This window comes from Onychostoma macrolepis, chromosome 17 (assembly GCF_012432095.1).
Source record: "Onychostoma macrolepis isolate SWU-2019 chromosome 17, ASM1243209v1, whole genome shotgun sequence".
NCBI lineage: Eukaryota > Metazoa > Chordata > Actinopteri > Cypriniformes > Cyprinidae > Onychostoma > Onychostoma macrolepis.
Window position 1 is genome coordinate 16,263,825 of NC_081171.1, and position 21,095 is coordinate 16,284,919.

Sequence of the window (21,095 nt, forward strand, 5' to 3'; positions counted from 1 at the left end):
CAACTGGTGCGTAAGACTTTATTGTCGGGAACCTTTAGTATTGAATTAAATAGTATAGGAAAACAGTATAAAGTACATGGAATATGAGTGATTCTGAAGTTAGAGGTGTTTTAATGGAGTACAACTGAAGAGATCTTGATTCCAGTTTTGAGAAGGGTGGATAACTGGACTTCAACGCTCCTCCTATTTCTGACCAAGCTGGGAGAGCTGTGGAGAAATTAATGGGTTTAGCGTTAACCGCTCTGATACTCCATAATCACATCAACATTTAAACAAAAGCAGAATTACCACTGAATAATTGTTCAGCAAACACTCAGTGTCATAAGTTCATGACCACGGCAAGAATTGGGAGAAATAAGACACACTCCCCTCTTTTTCACTCAGAGCAAAGGGGTAAATGTATATTAACAAGAAACTGACTAGGCAAAATGTTTAAAAAATATTTACAGAGGGAAAGGCACGTTATGACTTGGTGTCAACTTTGTTGAGACAAAGTACAACATAGATTTGCTTCAAGCAGCAAAAAGCATTCCAAGACACTCAAAGCAGTGTCGTTCCCTTCAACTCAACAATAATCGGTTGGGTTTTAAAGCAATGGATTGTGAAGCATCTGATTTTTCACTAAATTCTGTCATTGTATATGAAAACATGTTAATGAATTTGTATTTTTATCTGGTAACTGACATTTTAAACGTTGCATTCAAAAGTCCTGTTTTTTTATGAAATGCACTTCATGTAGGTTTATGCAGTAAGTGAAGGGATCATACCTGTTTCATGAACTGGGCTGCATTGAAAAGCTCACTACAGCCATAAAGAACCCGCTTCCCTTGCCGGGCCTGTAGAGAAGGAAATCATTACACTCATAAGCAAACCAAGTTCTTGTAGCATATTTTACATGTCAAAATGTGTGCAACCATACCTTTGTGTAGTCAACAAGATTTTGATACTCTATGTAATTGCCCCCACCAACGACAAAGACGATGGCCTGTGAAATGATAATCTGTCACCAGCTGTTCAAGCACAATAATATGTGAATTTCAATGCAAGCTGTACAAACACTGTAATATTTCACAGGCTGACTCAAATGGCCATCCAATAGACATGAGCTCAGACACTCTGGGCTTCCAGCTCACTTTGTCAGCAGCAAGACCTAATCTCCACTAGGAACAGAAGGCTATCTGTGCCCTAGATTAACCCTGCCAGGTTACAGTGCATGGGCGCCAAAGTGTGAAGATAACACGGTACAAAATCACAACCATCAGATATCGTCTTTTTATACTCACCTCTTGAAAGGGGTTCTTGTTCCTTGGAATGGAGCTGAGGGAGTTAAACAGTTAGGATTAATTCATCATCACCGGCAGAGCGAAAATAGCCAATAGTTGTAGAAAGAAAAAAAAATGACAGATCTTCTTATATTCTAAATATTTTCAGTGGAAAGTTACAGCTTTGGCAAGGATGTGCAGATTCGTTATTTACCTAACTTCAATACTGCCTTATGTGTATGTAATAAAGACACAAGTGATTTCGAATTCCTCCATGGATCAAATGCCTTTAACATAATATTTGAATACAGTGGGACCAAGTCAAACACTGAGATTTATCATTTGAAAATATAAGGAGCCTAGCCTTCGTCTTCGGTGTCCTACCTCTCGCTTCCGCGAAGCATCTTGGGATCAAAGTATCTGTAATCATCCGTCTCCTACAAAAATCACAACACATAACATTAGGGATTACAGAGCGCGTAAGTAAATTGAGGATGAAATAACACTCAGTGCACCCTCCCCACATCACCTTCTCCTAAAAACCACCTCATCTATCTACATTAAACGCTTATCAAGATCGAATGCTTCCCAGGAACCATTCGTCTGAGAAGGTTCAAGAAGCCTCAAACAGTAAAATGTCCTCCAGTATGACTCAAAAAAGCAAGATTATCATCACTCTGCTTTGAAGAGTCTCGACACAAATTGAGGAGAGCTGTCTCTGAGGCGGAGGCCAATGGCCTCCTACTTCCTCATCCTCCATATTGGATGGGCCAAGCCTGTCTCTTCCCCCACGGGACCTCAGTCAGCCCGGCCTGGCAGGCCTGGCGCTCTGGCGCATACTTCATTCTGGGAAGAAATACTTTACCGTCAACTCACAGAAAGAAGAGCCTCGCTGCACTTCCAAATGGTGAAATGCTCCAGATTTTTCTGCTATCGGTTTACCCTTGTCGGGTAGCGAAGCTCAATATTAATAGAGAGTGCTGAACAAACTATTGCAATCCTGTCGCACAGGCCCATCTGCGAGGACTATCTGACGACCCGCAGAGGCAGGAGATTCTGTAGCGCTCAGCCGCCCAGCTTCCCCAACAACAGCAGTATTGTGCAGTGTGCTGAAATTCCAGAAGCTGAGAAAATTATAATACGGTTATGTTCAATTCAAGTTTATGGGCAACGAAGGGGAAGCATTTCCAGTTGCGGTAACGGGATATGGCAATCTGTCCACCCCAGCTTTTGAGAGCAAGAAGATCAGAGGGACCCTGAGGGTGTTTCAGAAGGAAATAAGGTCTTTATTTCAAGGAACGAGAAGGGGAAGCTAAAAGGCCACTGTTACACAAACGAATGATTGCAAGAGCTAATATGCCAGCTAGTTGTCTCCACTACAGCACTTTATATTTAAAACACGTTGGGACAGTTCTTGGAAGGGTGCTTGGGGAGAATTCAAGACGTCTAAATAGAAAAGAGTCCTAGAAGTCATATTACGAGGGCGCTGTCAAAGATTTGCCACATCATCTCTTCTGTGGTAATTCCACATTTAGAAAACATCAGCATCAATCATTCCCCACACACCGTCCCAGCAGTTAGTTGATTTCAAAGCATCGGGAGAAATTTTCAAAGCAGTTTTCCTTCAAGCCTATCCAATGATAACTTGACCACAGCCAGTGTGTTCAAATACCTGATGCTTTATATACAGACATTTTGCAGACAATGAGATCCTCGAGTGTAGCAGAACACAATTCCATTATCGATGAAATAGCTTCAGCTGCTGTAGAGACGTCCCCTAGTGTTGCTCACACGAGGGGTTTGTACCTTTGTTCCACCTCACAAAGGTGAAAAGCCCAAATGGACTGCTTCCAAATCCCTCAACCCTAGAAACTTAATACATTGTGCTTTGGGTTCACTCACTAGAAACACTCTCCCTCTCTCTCCACAGGTGTTCCCCTGGCTGAGACAGTCGCATTAACCGTGCAGCTCAGATTGCCTGGATTGAGGTCTCAGCATACTCAAAGTGCCTCATTCAGGGTGAATTCAGTGTCCCATAGCGCTGCAGTGTCATACGCATTAATCCGCAGTGGGAGGTAAAGCAGTCAGCCTTGGCAATACAGAATCTTGCGTGCACACTGGACACAAATACACTATCTTTTTAGATTTAGACTATTAGCTAACAATCAAAATTCTTCTTCATTACTGAAAGAGTTTCATACTAATATATCAGCAAAACATGTTTAACATTTGTGCTTATAAGAGAGATGATGAAAGGATGTAACGAAAGGGAGAAACAGACAAGGACGCTCACCGGGTTTGACTTCATTTCCATCAAGTTGTCCAAGATGCGAGTAACCGGCAAGTTCTATGAGAGAAACAACTGAGAGTCATAATAAACCCCAAAAAAGAACCAGATGCTTTAGATCTAAAGAAACTTAGAAATAAGGAACATCACAATCAATTTATCAAACAAAAGCCAGAAGTACAGCAATATCAAATATGACAAGTAGAGAAGTCGGAGCAAAAGTAAAAAAACAGAAAAGAGTTTGCAAAGGATTTGGAAAATGCAGCTCGCTCACTGACCATTAACACATCACCTTTATTTCCCAAAATTTATTTTATATTTGTTAAGGAACTTTTTTTTTTTGGTAGTGTATCTAATCTTACATTTCAAATGTTGCTGCAACGATGCCTGAGTGCATCTCATTTTGATGTTTCTTAGGTTTTCAGTGTGTTTTTATAGGGTTGTCCTGGTTTTTAAGTCGAAAGTATACTTTGTTTTTTTAAGCATACGTTGCTAGGGTATGTGGAACAACAACAACAAACTACTTGAGACTGCAACAACAACAGACATCCATGTTGATAAATGCTGGTGTGAGGGGATAAGAGATACTTGTAACTCCAGTTTAAAGTACAAAGACATTTCAGTCGGCAATAACTTCAGAAGAGAAACTATGCAGACACTAGACGATGAAGGATGAAACTTTCTAGTGCACATGTATTGAGTGCCTGTGTTCACAGACACCATTATATGGAGTGTACTTTGAAAGGCTATGTGCACAGCTGTATGCATTTCATACAATAAAAGTTTATGTTGAAACTGAAGTATAATTTGATATGGGTGTTTTTTTAGTACATTGCAATTGCTAGGGTGTTCTTTTTGCTATTTTTAGCACGCTGCTCCTTGGTTTCTTAGGTGATTTTAGCTCATTGGTATGTGGTTAGTCTGTCTGATAGGCTGTCTGGGCATTACTTACTATGCTGCTTAAATGGGCTGGGTGTTTTTCACATCAATATGCAGTTGCTGCAGTGTTCTGGGTGGTTGCTTACTAAGTAAAAAGAGCCAAGCCTTTGTGATATTCTGGCCCTTAGAGACAGCCTAGGTAAATACTTACATGCTGCTTCAGGACCAGATTTTTCACCCCCTCCATCACAAATTGGGAGCCAGTGTTCATCACCCTCGAGAACAGTCTGAAAAATGACAGGTCATTGCATTCAAAACACATATGGCATCAACAAAAGGATTCATATTTTGAGAATTAAATTTGTCATAGCTTCATACCCCATTGGTTTCACTCCACTGCTCCCGTAATTGGCTGGTGTTGCAGCCATCTTGGTGAAAGCTCTGGAAAAGAGTTTATAATAGTTGCAGCACTACTGTTCTCATCTTTCAACTAAATTTAATGCAGTAACTAGGCAAACGTGACAGTGTGTTATGGTGTGTTTGTTCACAATGGCCAGAACTTACTTCCACTGCTTAATGTAGTTAAGTGAGGATAAGTCGCAGGTTGCATCAACCAAGGCTTTCTTGTACTGTTCAAGATCAGCCTGAAAAGAACAAAATGTCTTTATTTTTTCAACAGTCAACTCTCAAAATCCAACAGTTTAAGAGGATCTGTTTTTATAGAATGAAGGATGACTTATAGCTCACAAGCCATAAGCATTCATCAGGGTAAGGAGAAACTCTAGTTCCTGTTAGAGACAGAGTCGTCTATACCACATGAGTGAGAGGGCTGTTTTCATGTCACCAACCTCATTACAGCCTCAGAAAACAAACAACAAAATGACTGTTTTTGGAGTTTAAGCAAACGCTAAGCCAACAATAACCTACGCTGGTTCAGGAGGACACAGATGAAAGAAAGGATAACCAAAAGACGTGGAAAAATAGTTCAAACTCTGAGCACACTATTCTTTTTTGGAAAGTCAAAGCTTTTACAGCCTGCACTGATAAACATAATAGAGAATGACAGTCCTTGCCCACAGCACAGGCCAGTGCGCTTTCTCCAGGGTTGAAATGTGGTCACTTGGACATTGTCCATCCCAGCTCGGTCCCACGGGTCCGTCCCTTCAGAAGTGTACACTAAAAACTCAAAAATGTCATTTGTATGGCTGTTTAAGTAACATCCCACAAAAGAGATCTTGCCATGAGCTGAACAATCCTGCTTTATCAAGGTACAAGAGTAATAACACTTGGCCGTGGCATCAAAGGGTGTCAGTGTTCCTCAAATCTGCGCTGCATGTGTCCCAAAGAACAACAAGGCTTTTGAAGATGGAGTCTGAAAATACAGTTTAAGAACCCGGGCCGAGCTTCATAGGGAATGGACAGAATGTTTTTGGCTCCATGTGTCGCCAAACAATGAAATCCATGCATTTGCCACTGATTATAATAAATTGTGGTATTACCGAAAGCGCACATCAGGGTAGCCCACCGCAGTCAACCTCAAATCTACGTTTTAGGATTATTTATCTAGGACTCTTAAAGGAATATTCTGTGTTCAGTACAAGTTAAGCTCAGCCGATAGCAGTTGGGGCATAATGTTGATTACCACAAAAATGTATTTCCATTTGTTCAGCCTTTTTTTTTTTTAAAGAAGGAAATATATGGGTTAAAGCTGTGTTTCACTAGTACAGCCACAAGACGATGTACAACTAACCTTTTCTGTGCAAAGTTACATCCAATGTCATCTGCTTCAACATTATGCCACTGTAGAAATCACAGCTCAAATAATACAGATGTTTTAACAGAACAGTTAATGCAAGTGCTTTAAATTCCCCTGAAAATTGTCCCCGATGACTATCATTGTAAGTCACAATAACCTTGATTTTTGCTGTTTTTAAAGAAAACAATGGACAAGTTTTTTGGGTGGTAATCAATATTATGCCACAAATGTTGTTACTAAACTGATCTGAAGTTTCTTACAGGATACAGCTGAGCATGATAACTATTTATAGTATACTCTTTGTTCGTGACCATGGTGTGGGGCCTTACCTCAGATGGGGGCTGCTGGGAAGTGATGTAGTAGATCAGAAACAGCCTCATCTTATCTTCTGCTGTTCCAGCTTTCAAGAAGAACAACATTTATACAATCATCATGCAAATGCATACAGTTACTTTAAATTCCGGAACAACTAGATTTTGCTAGTGTGGGTTTTTTGTCTTCGCTATTGCTGAAACATGATCAGAAAATCAAACATTGTACTCGTCGGAACAATAAAGCATTGTAACACTTGAAAAATAACTGATCATTATCATTATAGTTAGTGGCCATTCCTGTGTACTCATAAGAAACCCATGAACCTACAGAGGACCCTGTGGAGATCAAGAAACTGTGTCCTCTTGAAACCTCACAATGCTGGCAGGAGAGAAAACAAATCTCATCCTGTGGTAGCATCACAGAGAGCCTTTAAAGCAGACCGCTTCCCCCTAGGGATGTGATGTATTTCAGTCCACTAAGCTGGAAAAATGACTGGATGAGGACGAGGGGTGGGATAGGCTCTCATTAGGGGAAGGGGGTATGAGTTACTCATTCAATTAGTTTCGTTTGATCTCTCAGGATGGGGCTGTTCTTGGTAAAACAAAATTTTATGACAGTAAGGCAGTATGCCATGCTTTGAGGGATGTAGTGGTGTTTGGATTACGGTCAAGCTCAAAGAGCAGCTGACGAGTCAAGGCTTATTAAAGCAATAAGCCACTTGAGGCCAAGCGTTACAGAGATTTTACCACAATTATGGGGTGTTGTCAGGCAGAATGTGTAGATTTCCATGGTTGCCAAGCCACAAATTAATCAAAGATCCTATTATTGTCATCATCAATATTATTTCTATTACCTAGCATTATTATTATTGGTTTGTAGCATCTTGTGCTGGTAGCATAAAATTCAAATGATGTGAAGTCACAGATGTGCATATTTTGGCTATTTTACAGTTGCTTCTAACAGGGCTCATCCAATGATCAGATGGTAAAGTACCACCAGGTTATTTATTTGCACTTCAGTTGGGATTTGTTAAACTGTGGGCTTTGTATAAAAGATCAGGGAATTGTATAAAAGATAAAAGACTAATCTAGGTCTGCACAATTTAGGGGAAAAAAAATAAAAATTGCAACTTCTATTCAAAATGCAGATTGTAAAATAAATAAATAAATAAATGAATAACTATAAAAAAATAATAGTAATAATTATGACTAAATAACATCTAAAATAAAACACTAATATAATATTTCAAGGTAAAATAATAATAATAAAATTTTATATTTAAGAAAATTAATAAAAACTGTAAAATTACAATACTGATATTTTTTTTCCATTTCTTCCTCTTCCAACGATCAAACCATCATGATTTTATTTTAGAGGGAACTTATCAATTTATAAGTGCTTCTTATTACAAGTTTGGGAAGATAATTAGTGCATTGCTGCATTCCCAAATGCACGTTAATAAGTGACCCAAACTCAGAGATGAGTTCTTGTGGAGCAGCATTTACTACCAGCCGAGCTCCTTTGATTTGATTTGATTAATTGTGCAGCCTTACTGTAATCCTTACCTGCATGAGAATAAACAGACAAGATAAAAATTACTGACGTGAAAAAATACTGACCTGGCCAATTAAGACAGGATTAAAATGAAGAAGTAGTTTTGGTAATTATCGGTAATTAACGACCTCCCCGTATAAAAATAATCCTTTCCAAAAAGGCCTTAGAGATGGAACATCAATAGCCTTGAATGCCTGGCACAAGGAAGACTCACCATCAGGATCACTGATAATGTCCAGCAGGGATTTATCGAGTGTGGATTTGCTCATGAGTTTCTCCTCATACTCGAAGTACACATCAAGCTTACGGCTCTAAAGACAGAAAGGGAAATTTAGAAGAGAAATATGCTGCTGAAGCTGAACCTCACAGAAATAATACAATGTGCTGAGAAGATGTAACCCAAGAGATGAAAAACATTTTTCTCATGGAGCACTGACCTTGATGTGGTCCAAAACTGCTGTGGCAACGTTGGTGTGGAGGTCAATCAGTCTCTTCTTTTCCAGGAGCTCAGGAAGAGAACTGTTTAGAGAGAGGAGCAGGTTGTTATCCTACTCTATATGTGTAGGGTCAGGCAGGGGTACAGCGGTAGGTACAATGACTAATTCATATGTAAAACAGCTCTTCTGCAATATGAGACAGGTACTGGATGAATTTAGACTGTATCAGGACATATTTCATACACATAATTGAATAAAAACTTAATTTCGGCTGGGAGGTTCACTTTTTATGGGACAGATCAAACAAATCACCTGCTATTGTCAACCAAGAAAATCAACGTCTTCGAGATAATATATTTAAATATTTAAAATTTTGTAATATATTATAATTATATATTAAAAATTATTTATATGTTTATCAAAATATTACGCTTTTAAATGACATTTCTGGCATTCATTTATTTTAAAAATATCCATTATTATTAATGTGCATGTAGATAAATAAGTTCAATACATCATATTGTCCTTTCACACAAAAATACTTGATAACTTCATTTTACGAAGAACTTCTTACCTGACGGCTGAGGTAAGTTTGGCAGTGTTATCTGACAACATACTAATGGCTCCGTCATCTTCCCCTTCTAAGCCCTTTTGAGGAAAACCACATTTGTCTGTGTTAACCAGCATACAACAATTCCATCATGTACAATTTAGCATCAGCCTTATTAACCTACCATGATACTCTTAAGGCGTTTAACCTCATCCTCTTGGGCTCGATATGTATCTAGTTCCTCCTGTACGGCTTCTGCAACCTCAGGAAATGGACTGAAACGGTGAACAGAAATGAATTAAAGGCTTTCCATGCTGAAGAGGCTAAAAATAAATGACATTAAGCTGTTGTAAATAAATGTATATAAACTGCTGGACACAGTCTTGAAAGCAGGAATGAAACTAAAACATTTTCAAAACACAGAACTGATATTTTGCAAAAAATAGCAGTAATATAAAATACCATTAGCAAACGTTCTTAAATATTAACTAACACTGTGACATCTGACAAACAATTTGACTGAATTAAGACAACTAGGGATGATTTCCTATCAAATATACACATGCTCGAAAGTACAGCTGGTTTATAACATGTCCTTAAAGGGACAGTTCACACAAAAATTGACCATTTTGGACCCACTGACTTCCATTGTATGGACAAAACAAACAACAACATATTTTGTGTTTCACAGAAAAATGAAAGTCATTCAAGTTTGGAACAATACAATGGTGAGTAAATGATGACAAGATGTTAATTTTGGGGTGAACTATCCCTTTAATCAAAACTAGGACAGAATTAGGTCTTTGGATAGCAACATCAGACATATTAATTTACATTAGACATAAGTTTCATCAGGCATATTAATTACACAGTCATCAGTTCAATAGATTTCAACTCAGAATACTGGAAGTAAAAAAAAAAACACCTATAAACATTTGTTAATGCACAACAATGATCTCCATTTGGATACATGAGTTTTACCAACAGTAGACGTTTACCTTCCTTTGTGTTTTTGCCAAAATTTGTCAGCACCAGTCAGATCATAGCTCTTCTTGTTTTTCTTTTTTGGTCGTGCTCCAGCTGGGCTGGCCTCTGACCCTTGAGACTCATCCACACTGACCCGGTTCAGGTGGAAGTCCTGACATAGGGGATATATCAGTTAGGCAAGGCAACAGAACTGAATCAAAACAAAATACAGGTCCTAAAATAACATATGCCAGCTTTTACTAAAACATAATAAAATCCCTCAGAGTATAGCTGCCATACAGGGAACTTAGACGATATTGAGGCAGAAGCATTTTTGGGACGGTGGAAAAAAATACCCAAAGGATTAATGATCACTGGCACAAAAAGCAACCCAGCACGTACATTCCACATTTCATGAAACCCCTTTGTCTTCCATATGATAACTGCAATAGCTTCATCTTTCCATATGCTGCAACTTGGAACTGTTTGCAGTTTCCATTTTGGGAAATAAATTACATTAACACTAGTAGAAAAAAGGAGAAATGAATTAATTGTGGGTCATGCAAGTTTATTTTAGTTTCTGCTCACCAGCACATCATGAATAAGAGCCTGATACGTCCATGTGTGGTGGAGAGGAGTCGCTAGATCCACGTTACGATCGGCAAGAACAAACAGTGGCCTCTGAAAACTGTGGGAGTGGTGGAGGGAAAGAAGGGATATTTTTATGGCCCGATACTAAAACATTTCTTTCTTAAAGTGTCACAGTACAGGACTATCTACTTATCTGTCTGTCTATCTATCTATATGTCTATCTATCTATCCCTCCATCCGTCTGTAGGTATTAGGGGTTTACGATAATATTAAAATCAAAGATTTATAGCTTAAACAAATATGCATATTCTCTTAAAATCAGTTGTATGGAGGTGTGCGAGACTGTGAGTGTGTTTTTGCTCCACCTGAACTGGCCAGTGCCCATGGTGTCTCCGGTGAACAGGCTGTTACGAGCGTCTCGCAGATTCTCTCTCAGTTTCTTGTCAAGTTTCTGAGGAAAAAAAAAAAAGTTAAATCAACATTACTAATATTCCAGTAGAAATGGGTTGTACAATATGTATAAAATAAATTCATCCAATAAACTGAGCGACCGGTGTTAATTTTGTCTTATATTACAAGTGAGACATTCCTTTGCTGAAACTAATCATCTAAAAGCTCGGCACTGAAAGTGAGCCGAGGTTGGACTGAATCCCACATACGGAACAAAGAGGAATTTTGTACCATCAGTGAAACTGAATTAAGTTACAGTATCAGTTTGCACATTGTGCACAGACTATGAAATGTACAAATGCACCGTAATGCAGAGATTAGTGTAGGAGCTGAGGTGATAATCAACTGACCAAAGCCATTCTATAATACTCTATTCTAGAATTCATAAACCGCTTTTTACCGAACACAAGACAAAGGTGTCTCAGATTGTTCATAAAGCAAGTATCAGAGGAACATTAAAAAAAAAAAAACAGAGCAGTGAGTCTCTTACCACGGCTACCATTTCGGCAGCATTCCCTCTTGGACATCGGATTATTGGGACAGCACCTATGATAACAGGAAAGCTCACTGTACTGCCAATAGGAGGGAGCATTAAATATCTGCTCACAAGCTCCCAAGACACACAAAATCACATTTCAAAAACAATAAAACAGGCTTGATCATTGCACTGAATGTGAATTGTGACGTTTCTGTCATATACAATTCTAGTAGTCATGTAGTAAGTAAATAGACGTAACGTAACTAATATTTTTGCCCTTTGAGCACTATACAAAACAATATTAGGAAGGTTCTGCCACCCAGTGGCTCTATAACAGTTGAGAGTTAAACTAATGGTTGAAATGTGAGAATTATTATTAAAAAAACCTGCTCTTTAATTTTGATTAAATATCAAGTCCTCGTCAATCTATAATTTTCACAGTTACTTCATGTACCATGAAAGAACATTGCCTTATTAGATTTTAGGTGGACTAAAAAGCAGTGAACATCTCCATATGAGGAATGGATTGTGTCTTAGCATATTCTTGCAGTAAATATTTTCCATTTTTGTGCTAAAGCATCTTTATAAGTGAATAAGGTTTTTGAATGTTAAATGGCAGTTTAGTATATAAACAATTATAAGTAAACCATTTGTTGTTTGATTCCCTTGAAGAGAGTAATCAACACTGTGGCTCTGATGGCTCTGTTTGGCCAAACAATGGAAGACAGAGGGAGTGATTGGGAATCTTGTTTGGAATCATCAATCATTAATTCTGCTATTTCATTTGGTGCTGATAGTGGCACAGAGCTATTTAGAAATAAATGTTTCTAACTCGTAAGTCATTGCACATTACTGCTGTAAACTTGTGTTCAGTAAGACTTTTTAAAAAGAAATTAATACCTTTATTCAGCAAGTATGCAATAAATTGCCCAAGGTGAAAGTAAAAACATCTTACAAAAGATCTCTATTTCAAATAAACTCTGTACTTTTGAAGTTTCTATGTGTTAAGCAACTGTTTTCAGCATTGATAAAAATTTGAAATTTTTCTCACAATAAGCATATTAGAATGATTTCTGAACTGATTTCTTCAGTGTGACACTGAAGACTGGAGTAATGGCTGTTGAAAACTAGTTTGCAATATCTTACATTTTAAAATATATTAAAATTGTAGTAACATTTTACAATATTACTGTATTTTTAAACAAATAAATGCAGCCTTGGTGAGCATAAGCCACTTCTTTTTAAAAACATCTTTTGAACAGCAGTGTATATGCATGGAAGAATTAAAACTCTATCATTATTTACCAAGAGTGACAAAAAAGCAGAAGAGACTATCCACTATTGTGTCCATTATGGCCTCCATGTCTGTGTCCATGATATCTGGTTTATTGATTGCTGAGGGCACAGAACAGTAGTAGCATTAATAACATTCAGATTACAAATGAAACTAATACTTCAAGCCATTCTAGCAGCTTACCGTGGTAGGAGATGTGTTCTTTGTTTTGGTTGCAGAGAATGAACATATCATCTTCAAGTGTGATGAAGTTCAAATACTGATCAAATACCTGAGGAGGAACAGAACAGTCTAATATTTGAACTGTATAACAAATACGAGCAGTATGTTATTTGCCTTTCTTCAGGAATTCACAGGGCTTGTCTGTTTTGCAAAAACAAGATTTTTTCATTAAAAACTCCAGCAAATTGAATCAAATTTATAACTAACATTCATAATGAACAAATGTGTTTGACTTACTTTGGTCACCAGGTTTACAGCATTAGCTGCTAGAGCAGCACTTGCTATGTCCTCCAACTTGCTTCTGGAGATTGCAGAGATGAAGTTCAAATAGTAGGACTCGTATAGTTGGTTTCGGAGATCCTGTGATAGTGAAAATAACTATTAGTTTTAAAACCGTGTGATCTTTACAAACAGTCATGGAACGGGACCGACGAAAAGACTGACTTAATTATTTAGTGAACATATTTACTTGACATATCCTGTCAATGTTCTCCTCTGTGGGCATTACAAAGTAAATGGCAGGAACATCTGGAATGGGGTCGCGATCTGAGTGCAACAAGCTAGAGAAAACAAACAAAAAGCAAACAATCATTCAAATCAATCTAATCAAATCTTTTTATTTTTATTTTTTTAAGAAACAAAATCTTAGAGATCCTTACAGGTGCAGAGTGATGCCCATGTCCCGTAACTCTTTCACAGACAGCAGGGGAGATATAATGTCTTGGCCGAAGCGATCGTAAATAAGAACCTAACAAGAATAACAAAGGGTAAATGTTTATGCAAATTATAACTATAAAGCATCACCGAGCCACATTAAAAAAAAAAAAAAAAACTGATAGTGGAAGGGGAAACCCCTTGGTGTGTGCTGAGCACCCTTACCTTCCATACCGGCTCAGCTGTTGTGTTTTTCAATGGTGGGGCATTGAAGTTGAGCATTCGCTTCAGAGCAGCTGAGAACAGAAACACCATAGAAATATAATACATCAACATTTTAAATCACTTCAATCACTACTGAAAATCATTTATTATCATAGAGACTAATTTAGTTGATTGTGTTTCAAAAGAGGTCCGTGTATCATCTGATCATTCGTTTTTTGATTTAATATTGATAGTAGAAAAACGAGAAAACGGCGCCTATTTTCGTTTTTTCATTTGTTCAAAAAAAGGAGAAAACGAGAATTCAGCTTAATTTTTCGTTTTTCGTTCAGGCATAAAAAAATGAATAAACAGCTTAAAATATTCGATGTCTACACGTGGGGGGGAATTAAACGCCCCTTTCTGCTGATTGGTCAGCCAAAGATCAACCGTGCAGTCATCAGTACTTCTGCAGTTCCGCGCTGCAGAATAGTAGTCCTCCGCTGCTGCAGGTGTACGGATTTATAACCGTTTTATTGCAACTACATTTCCTCTTTTTCTCATCAAACAAGCATAATGAATAGCTCGACACAACTCGTGCCGAGGCAGTCTCTAGACAAGGCTTTTTTTCTGTATAGACCAGCGGTTCTTAAAGTGATCCGCGAAATAATTTGCTATAGCCTACCATATTTTTCAGACTGTAAAGTCACTTTTTTTTTATCATGATACATACAGTGATTTTTTTCCAAAGTGACTTATATGATGCATTTAAGGCCAAATAATCTAAATGTAGACTTTTAAAAGTAGGCGAGTCAAGTATCACTGTGGATTGGTTCGTGTGGTGGCGTGCGACAGAAAGATGTTCAGAGAGACCAAGACGCGCCAAAAGTGTTGCATGCTGTTGTTTTCTTTATTTTTCAAAGGCATGACATTTTGTAGTTATTTTGAATGTACACAACAAAAAAAAAAAAATCAAAAAAAAAAATTGAGTATTTAGTTATTTCCCCTGTTGAGGAAAAAAAAAATACAAGTGAACATAAATTAATTAATTAAATAAACTGCTTTAAAATGACTGCTGCATATTTCCTGTGCACTGCAATACTGGTCTGTGCTTGACTGTAGTCCCGTGTGTCTGCTTATTGATTTAACCCATCGCAGTGTATTGGAACTGTGTGAACTTGGGCAACTCACCTGTTCTAAAGGCTGCTACCTTCTTTTTTCGAAACACACACACACACACACACACACACACACACACAATATCCCGCTCGCACTTGCCCATTTAATGGCAGAGAATGCTCTCTTTTTTTTCTTTTTGAAGCGGATGCAAATCTGTCGTAAAATAACTTGTGGTGTATATTCCAAGCGTTCTGAGGGTATATCATATGGGTTTGGTGAGAAACAACCAAAATGGCAAGTTTTTACTTTTCTTAAAATCTCACATTCCAATGTGCGAGTGGGCAGCAGCTTGCGCACGAGCGCATATTTTGAGATACAAATTCTAATCAATTTTAATAAAATACAAGACTACATTATAAAACTCAGAAGAGTATGTATTTTAATATCTCTGTTCTCCGGTTGTCAGTCATAATGACAGTTTCTTGCGTGAACGTTATAGGCCTATTATACCCAATTGTATTCTTTCCTTTTCGTATTAGTGTTTAAAATATTTATTTTGAAATGAATTAAGTAATTATTTACTTAATTAAACAAACAATTAAGCAGGGTAGAATATAACAGCTGTCATATCATACCCAGCCATGCCCAGCTGATGCAAAGAATAGAATTTATATCTACACAGAAGCAAGCCCAGTCTATAGACAACCAAGAACGAATAGGTTTGTTGGGAAGCTTTGAGGTCGTTACCATTAAAGAGAAGTGATGAGAGTTCACATGATCCATCTGGCATGTAAACAAAAGTTTTGTATAGATTTATAAATAGATTTATAAAACTTTTTGGAATGGCATTTATAACGTGCTTAAATTGTTTACGTTCAGTAGCTATTTAGAACACAAGTCACTGAAAGATAACAAACTCCTCCTTCAATAAATGAAGAACTAGCCTAACCAAACACCCCTTTCAAGCCAACCAAGAGTACATACAGGTGCTGGTCATATAATTAGAATATCATCAAAAAATTGATTTATTTCACTAATTCCATTCAAAAAGTGAAACTTGTATATTATAATCATTCATTACACACAGACTGATATATTTCAAATGTTTATTTCTTTTAATTTTGATGATTAGAGCTTACAGCTCATGAAAGTCAAAAATCAGTATTTCAAAATATTAGAATATTACTTAAGACCAATACAAAGAAAGGATTTTTAGAAATCTTGGCCAACTGAAAAGTATGAAAATGAAAAGTATGAGCATGTACAGCACTCAATACTTAGTTGGGGCTCCTTTTGCCAGAATTACTGCAGCAATGCGGCGTGGCATGGAGTCGATCAGTCTGTGGCACTGCTCAGGTGTTATGAGAGCCCAGGTTGCTCTGATAGTGGCCTTCAGCTCATCTGCATTGTTGGGTCTGGTGTCTCTCATCTTCCTCTTGACAATACCCCATAGATTCTCTATGGGGTTCAGGTCAGGCGAGTTTGCTGGCCAAACAAGCACAGTAACACTATGGTCATTGAACCAGCTTTTGGTACCTTTGGCAGTGTGGGCAGGTGCCAAGTCCTGCTGGAAAATGAAATCAGCATCTCCATAAAGCTTGTCAACAGAAGGAAGCATGAAGTGCTCTAAAATTTCCTGGTAGATGGCTGCGTTGACTGTGGACATCAGAAAACACAGTGGACCAACACCAGCAGATGACATGGCAGCCCAAATCATCACAGACTGTGGAAACTTCACACTGGACTTCAAGCAACATGGATTCTGTGCCTTCAGTTCTCTCCTTGTGAAGCTCTCACAAGTGTTTGAATCGGCTTTGCTTGACTGTATTCTCAAGCTTGCAGTCATCCCTGTTGCTTGTGCACCTTTTTCTACCCAAATTCTTCCTTCCAGTCAACTTTGCATTTAATATGCTTTGATACAGCACTCTGTAAACAGCCACACCTTTCAGTAATGACCTTCTGTGACTTACCCTCTTTGTGGAGGGTGTCAATGTTCGTCTTCTGGATCATTGCCAAGTCAGCAGTCTTCCCCATTAATGTGGTTTCAAAGAACAAGAGATACCCAGAATTTATACTGTAGGGATGGTCATTTATTCAAACTCAAATGAAAATATTCTAATATTTTGAGATACTGATTTTTGACTTTCATGAGCTGTAAGCTCTAATCATCAAAATTAAAAGAAATAAACATTTGAAATATATCAGTCTGTGTGTAATGAATGAATATAATATACAAGTTTCACTTTTTGAATGGAATTAGTGAAATAAATCAACTTTTTGATGATATTCTAATTATATGACCAGCACCTGTAGATATATAGCCTAAATAGCCTGCTGTTCTATATTGGGGTTCTGTGTGGAATGAAGGTGTGATTATATAATCTTTTCCAATACAGCAAAACCTGTTGGTGTCTTTGTTTTTTTTTTCTCTATCTTTTCTTATCTGTGCTTCTCATCCACTCTGCACAGTGCAGCTTCACACTGATTTAACTCTGCACAGCTAAATAAAACAGGCTTGGTACTGATTAAAATTTCTGAAATAAATATTTCTGTAAAACGCTTAGTTTGCACAGAAGAAAGCCCGATCTAGGACCTGCCCCGTACAGTTTAAGAATCGGTATACTGATACAGCAGCAGAGGACTATTATTTTCTTGAACGGAACAGAGGAAAGACTGATGACGTCACGGGTTCAGATTTGGTTGGCCAATCGGCAGAAAGGGGCGTCTCATGACCGCCCACAAGGGGAAAACGAATTTTGAAGTCGTTTATCCGTTTTCTACCCCGTGAACCAAAAAATGAGAATCGAGCCAAAATCTTGTTTTTCGAAAAAACGAAAATAGGCGCCGTTTTCTCATTTTTCTTCTATCAATATTAAATAAAAAAATTATCAGATGATACACGGACCAAAGGAACGAAAGGTTCATTCGTTTTTTGATTAAATATTGAAAATAGAAACATGAGAACACGGCACCATTTTCATTTTTCGTTTTGTCAAAAAAATGAAAAAACAAGAAATCGCCTTGATTTGCCGTTTTTACATTCAGGGGTTGAAAATGGATAAACAGCTCGAATGTTCGATTTTCACGTGTGGGAGGGAATGAAACGCCCCATTTCACTGATTGGTCAAGCAAAAATGAAGCGGTGCCGTCATCATGTCGTCTTCAGTACTGTGTAACAGAAGACGAGTCCTCCGCTGTTAAAGTGTTTATTGCAACTCCTGCATGTCATCTCTCTCTCATCAAACAACCAGACTAAGAAATGAACGGGGTTTACTTCTGTGTAGGCATAAACTCTATATGGCAATTATTAGGTGCTTATTGCAGAAATATGTATGTAGCTCGGATCTGCAGCTACATTACCCTTTTAGTCTATTTCTTTGGCGCACCGCACATTTTATTTAGCTGTCCAGTTATCAAAATCTGTGTGGCAAGGCTGCGTGACGCACTGGACAACACTGGACGAATGCATTTACTTTATAGTGAAGCGCAGAGCAGTATTGATTTTAGTATATCCAGCAGTCATAACTTTTATTTTAGACAGTACAGTTTCATTAATAATGAGTATAAATTGATTTAATTTTAGACACAAAACAGTCTGTTTTATTTGACTTAAAACACAGGCGTTTCGTTCTTGAATAAATCCGAGTCTTTGAATGAATCGTTTGAGTGAGTGGTTCAATGACCCATTTGCTTTGCTCCTGAAAAATCAGCATTTTGAACGAATCGGTTGAATTAATGACTCTATGACTCATTCATCAACACAATGACTTGCCGCCACCTACTGGCGATCTAACCTTCATAATTCAAGTAGCCTATCCAGTTGTTTCATTTTGTCACTCATTTCATATTTCTGTAGGCTACTCAAAATGTTTTTGTTTAAAACAATCTCATTCCATAATGAAATTGTTGTGTTAATGCATTTACTACTGTCTGAGCAGCACTAATTCTGTAAATACATTAACTTAAGATGCAGCTTCTGTGCCACAGTGCAAAGATGGCTTTGCCTGGTACTGATTTAATTGGTAACACCTATAATGTCATATTTTTCAAATATTGACTAAATTCAGGAATTTAATATTAAAGGTGACAGACATATTTTATAAAGTTAGAAAATGCCCTTTTCTATAAAAATAGCATGCATTATATACATGTGTAACATGCGTCAGATAATGACAGTATCATATAAACTTCTCAATGAAAAAAACTCACGCTAAAATCAATACTGGTCTGCACTTCACTATAATGTAAATGTTCACTATAATGTAAATGTCACGCAGCTTTGCCACACAGATTTTGATAACTGGACAGCTAAATAAAATGGGCTGTGAGCCAAAGAAATAGACTAAAAGGGTAACGTGGCGGCAGATCTGAGATACATACATATTTCTGCAATAAGCACCTAATATTTGCCATAGAGAATCTATGCCTACACAGGAGTAAAGCCATTGTCTAGGCGCTGCCCCAGTATGGTTTGTGTCAAGCCACTTGTTAGTCTGGTTGTTTGATGAGAGGGAGATGAACGCAGGAGTTGCAATAAATGCTTTTATTCTGTTGCACAAAACTGAAGACAACATGATGACGGCACCGCTTCATTTTTGCTTGACCAATCAGTGAAATGGGGCGTTTCATTCCCTCCCACACGTGGAAATCGAACATTCGAGCTGTTTATCCATTTTCAACCCCTGAATGTAAAAACGGCAAATCAAGGCGATTTCTTGTTTTTTCATTTTTTTTGAAAAAACGAAAAACGAAAATGGTGCCGTTTTCTCATGTTTCTATTTTCAATTTTAAATCAAAAAACGAATGAACGCAACGTACACGGACCACCAAAAGACTTACGTGTGAGCATAAAAAGTCATTTAAAAAAAAATCACTGAAGCCTACATGCGTTGGCAGGATTTGACCAGAAAAACTTTTTCGAAATTAAGATTTATACTTCATCTGAAAGCAGAATAAATAATTGTTATGATAGAACAATATTTGGCCGAGATACAACTATTTGAGAATCTGAGGGTGCAAAAAAATCTAAATATTGAGAAAATCGCCTTTAAAGTTGACCAAATGAAGTTCCAAACAATGCATATTACTAATCAAAAATTAAGTTTTGATATATTTACAGTTGGAAATTTACAAAATATCTTCATGGAACATGATCTTTACTTAATGCCCTAATGATTTTTGGCTTAAAATAAAAATTTATCATTTTGACCCATACAATGTATTTTTGGCTATTGCTACAAATATACCCCAGCGACTTAAGACTGCTTTTATGGTCCAGGGTCACATATATACACAGTATATATACACACACACACACACACACATATATATATATATATGTATGTATGTATGTATAAACACACCATCTATTTTTAATCAACAAATCATATTTTGCCCATTCATTAAGACGAATATTTTTTACAGTAGCAGTTGCATAGAAAGTGTCAATATCCATTAAGGACAATGTCAGCCACAGAAACAGAAAAAAAAAAGTTCAGCATAACACAATATCCACGTAACATAAGGATCATGACTGTTTTGTACCACTAAATAATAAGCATAATAGTTTTCGTTAAGTGACTTCAGCTAGCATGTCAATTCGTATCGTGGTTTGCTTATGACAGGTCTCTGTAGTGTTGATAGCCGTATATTTCATTAACGAGCTGGTTAGCTATATGTAGTTATCAAAACCACAAGTGCTTCTCAATGTAGTCAAGCAGGATAATCGTCCATTCATCTGATGTTAACCAGCTGCTAGTTGAACAAGACGGTTAGCATCCTCAGCTACACTGACAGGATTGGGCAATTTCAGCTGTTATGCATTCGGTGTTATTGTATGTATTTTAAATAAAAACGTTTTATAAACCGCGTGAAAATCGTTAATGTCAGTTATATTAACAGTACCGAGTGTTTCGATATAAATTCAAACTTATGGACAAACCTGTCTGTTTTTCCCGGATGGAGGCCGCCATCTTTACTGTTTATGCAGTGACGACTGTGAGGGTGACGTGGCAACCGCCGAAGCGCTGTCTGCGAACAAGAACGCGCGCGCTGACACTGATGTGCACACATCTGTCTGG

The 21,095-nt window shown here is 37.6% G+C and overlaps 1 protein-coding gene across 2 annotated transcripts; it reads right to left on the reverse strand.

The window, feature by feature from the left end:
- Position 1: 1 nt before the first annotated feature.
- scfd1 (sec1 family domain containing 1) lies at positions 2 to 21,089 on the reverse strand. Of its 2 annotated transcripts, XM_058749501.1 has the most exons (25): positions 20,957 to 21,086; positions 13,921 to 13,991; positions 13,701 to 13,789; positions 13,511 to 13,601; positions 13,279 to 13,401; positions 13,003 to 13,090; positions 12,831 to 12,920; positions 11,538 to 11,593; positions 10,963 to 11,048; positions 10,595 to 10,694; positions 10,039 to 10,178; positions 9,225 to 9,315; positions 9,065 to 9,138; positions 8,491 to 8,572; positions 8,268 to 8,364; positions 6,514 to 6,584; positions 4,993 to 5,072; positions 4,807 to 4,869; positions 4,640 to 4,715; positions 3,556 to 3,609; positions 1,647 to 1,699; positions 1,284 to 1,317; positions 920 to 985; positions 768 to 836; positions 2 to 207 (listed from the first exon to the last, which is right to left on the reverse strand). In XM_058749501.1, the coding sequence occupies exons 1-25, from the start codon at positions 20,985 to 20,987 to the stop codon at positions 184 to 186; spliced, it is 1,899 nt and encodes a 632-aa protein (XP_058605484.1). In that variant the 5' UTR covers positions 20,988 to 21,086; the 3' UTR covers positions 2 to 183. The 2 variants fall into 2 exon arrangements, with proteins under 2 accessions (XP_058605484.1, XP_058605485.1); XM_058749502.1 differs by lacking the exons at positions 2 to 207; positions 768 to 836; positions 920 to 985; positions 1,284 to 1,317; positions 1,647 to 1,699 and adding an exon at positions 1,714 to 3,379 and having other exon boundaries at positions 20,957 to 21,089.
- Between the last annotated feature and the right edge of the window lie 6 nt (positions 21,090 to 21,095).

Coding starts and splice junctions, on each gene's coding strand:
- scfd1 (XM_058749501.1), bottom strand. CDS start 20,987: ATGGCGGCCTCCATCCGGGAAAAACAGACAG. Junction 8,573..9,064: donor AAACTTACCTCAGCCGTCAG/GTAAGAAGTTCT, acceptor CTCTCTAAACAG/TTCTCTTCCTGAGCTCCTGG. Junction 986..1,283: donor ACAAGAACCCCTTTCAAGAG/GTGAGTATAAAA, acceptor ATCATTTCACAG/GCCATCGTCTTTGTCGTTGG.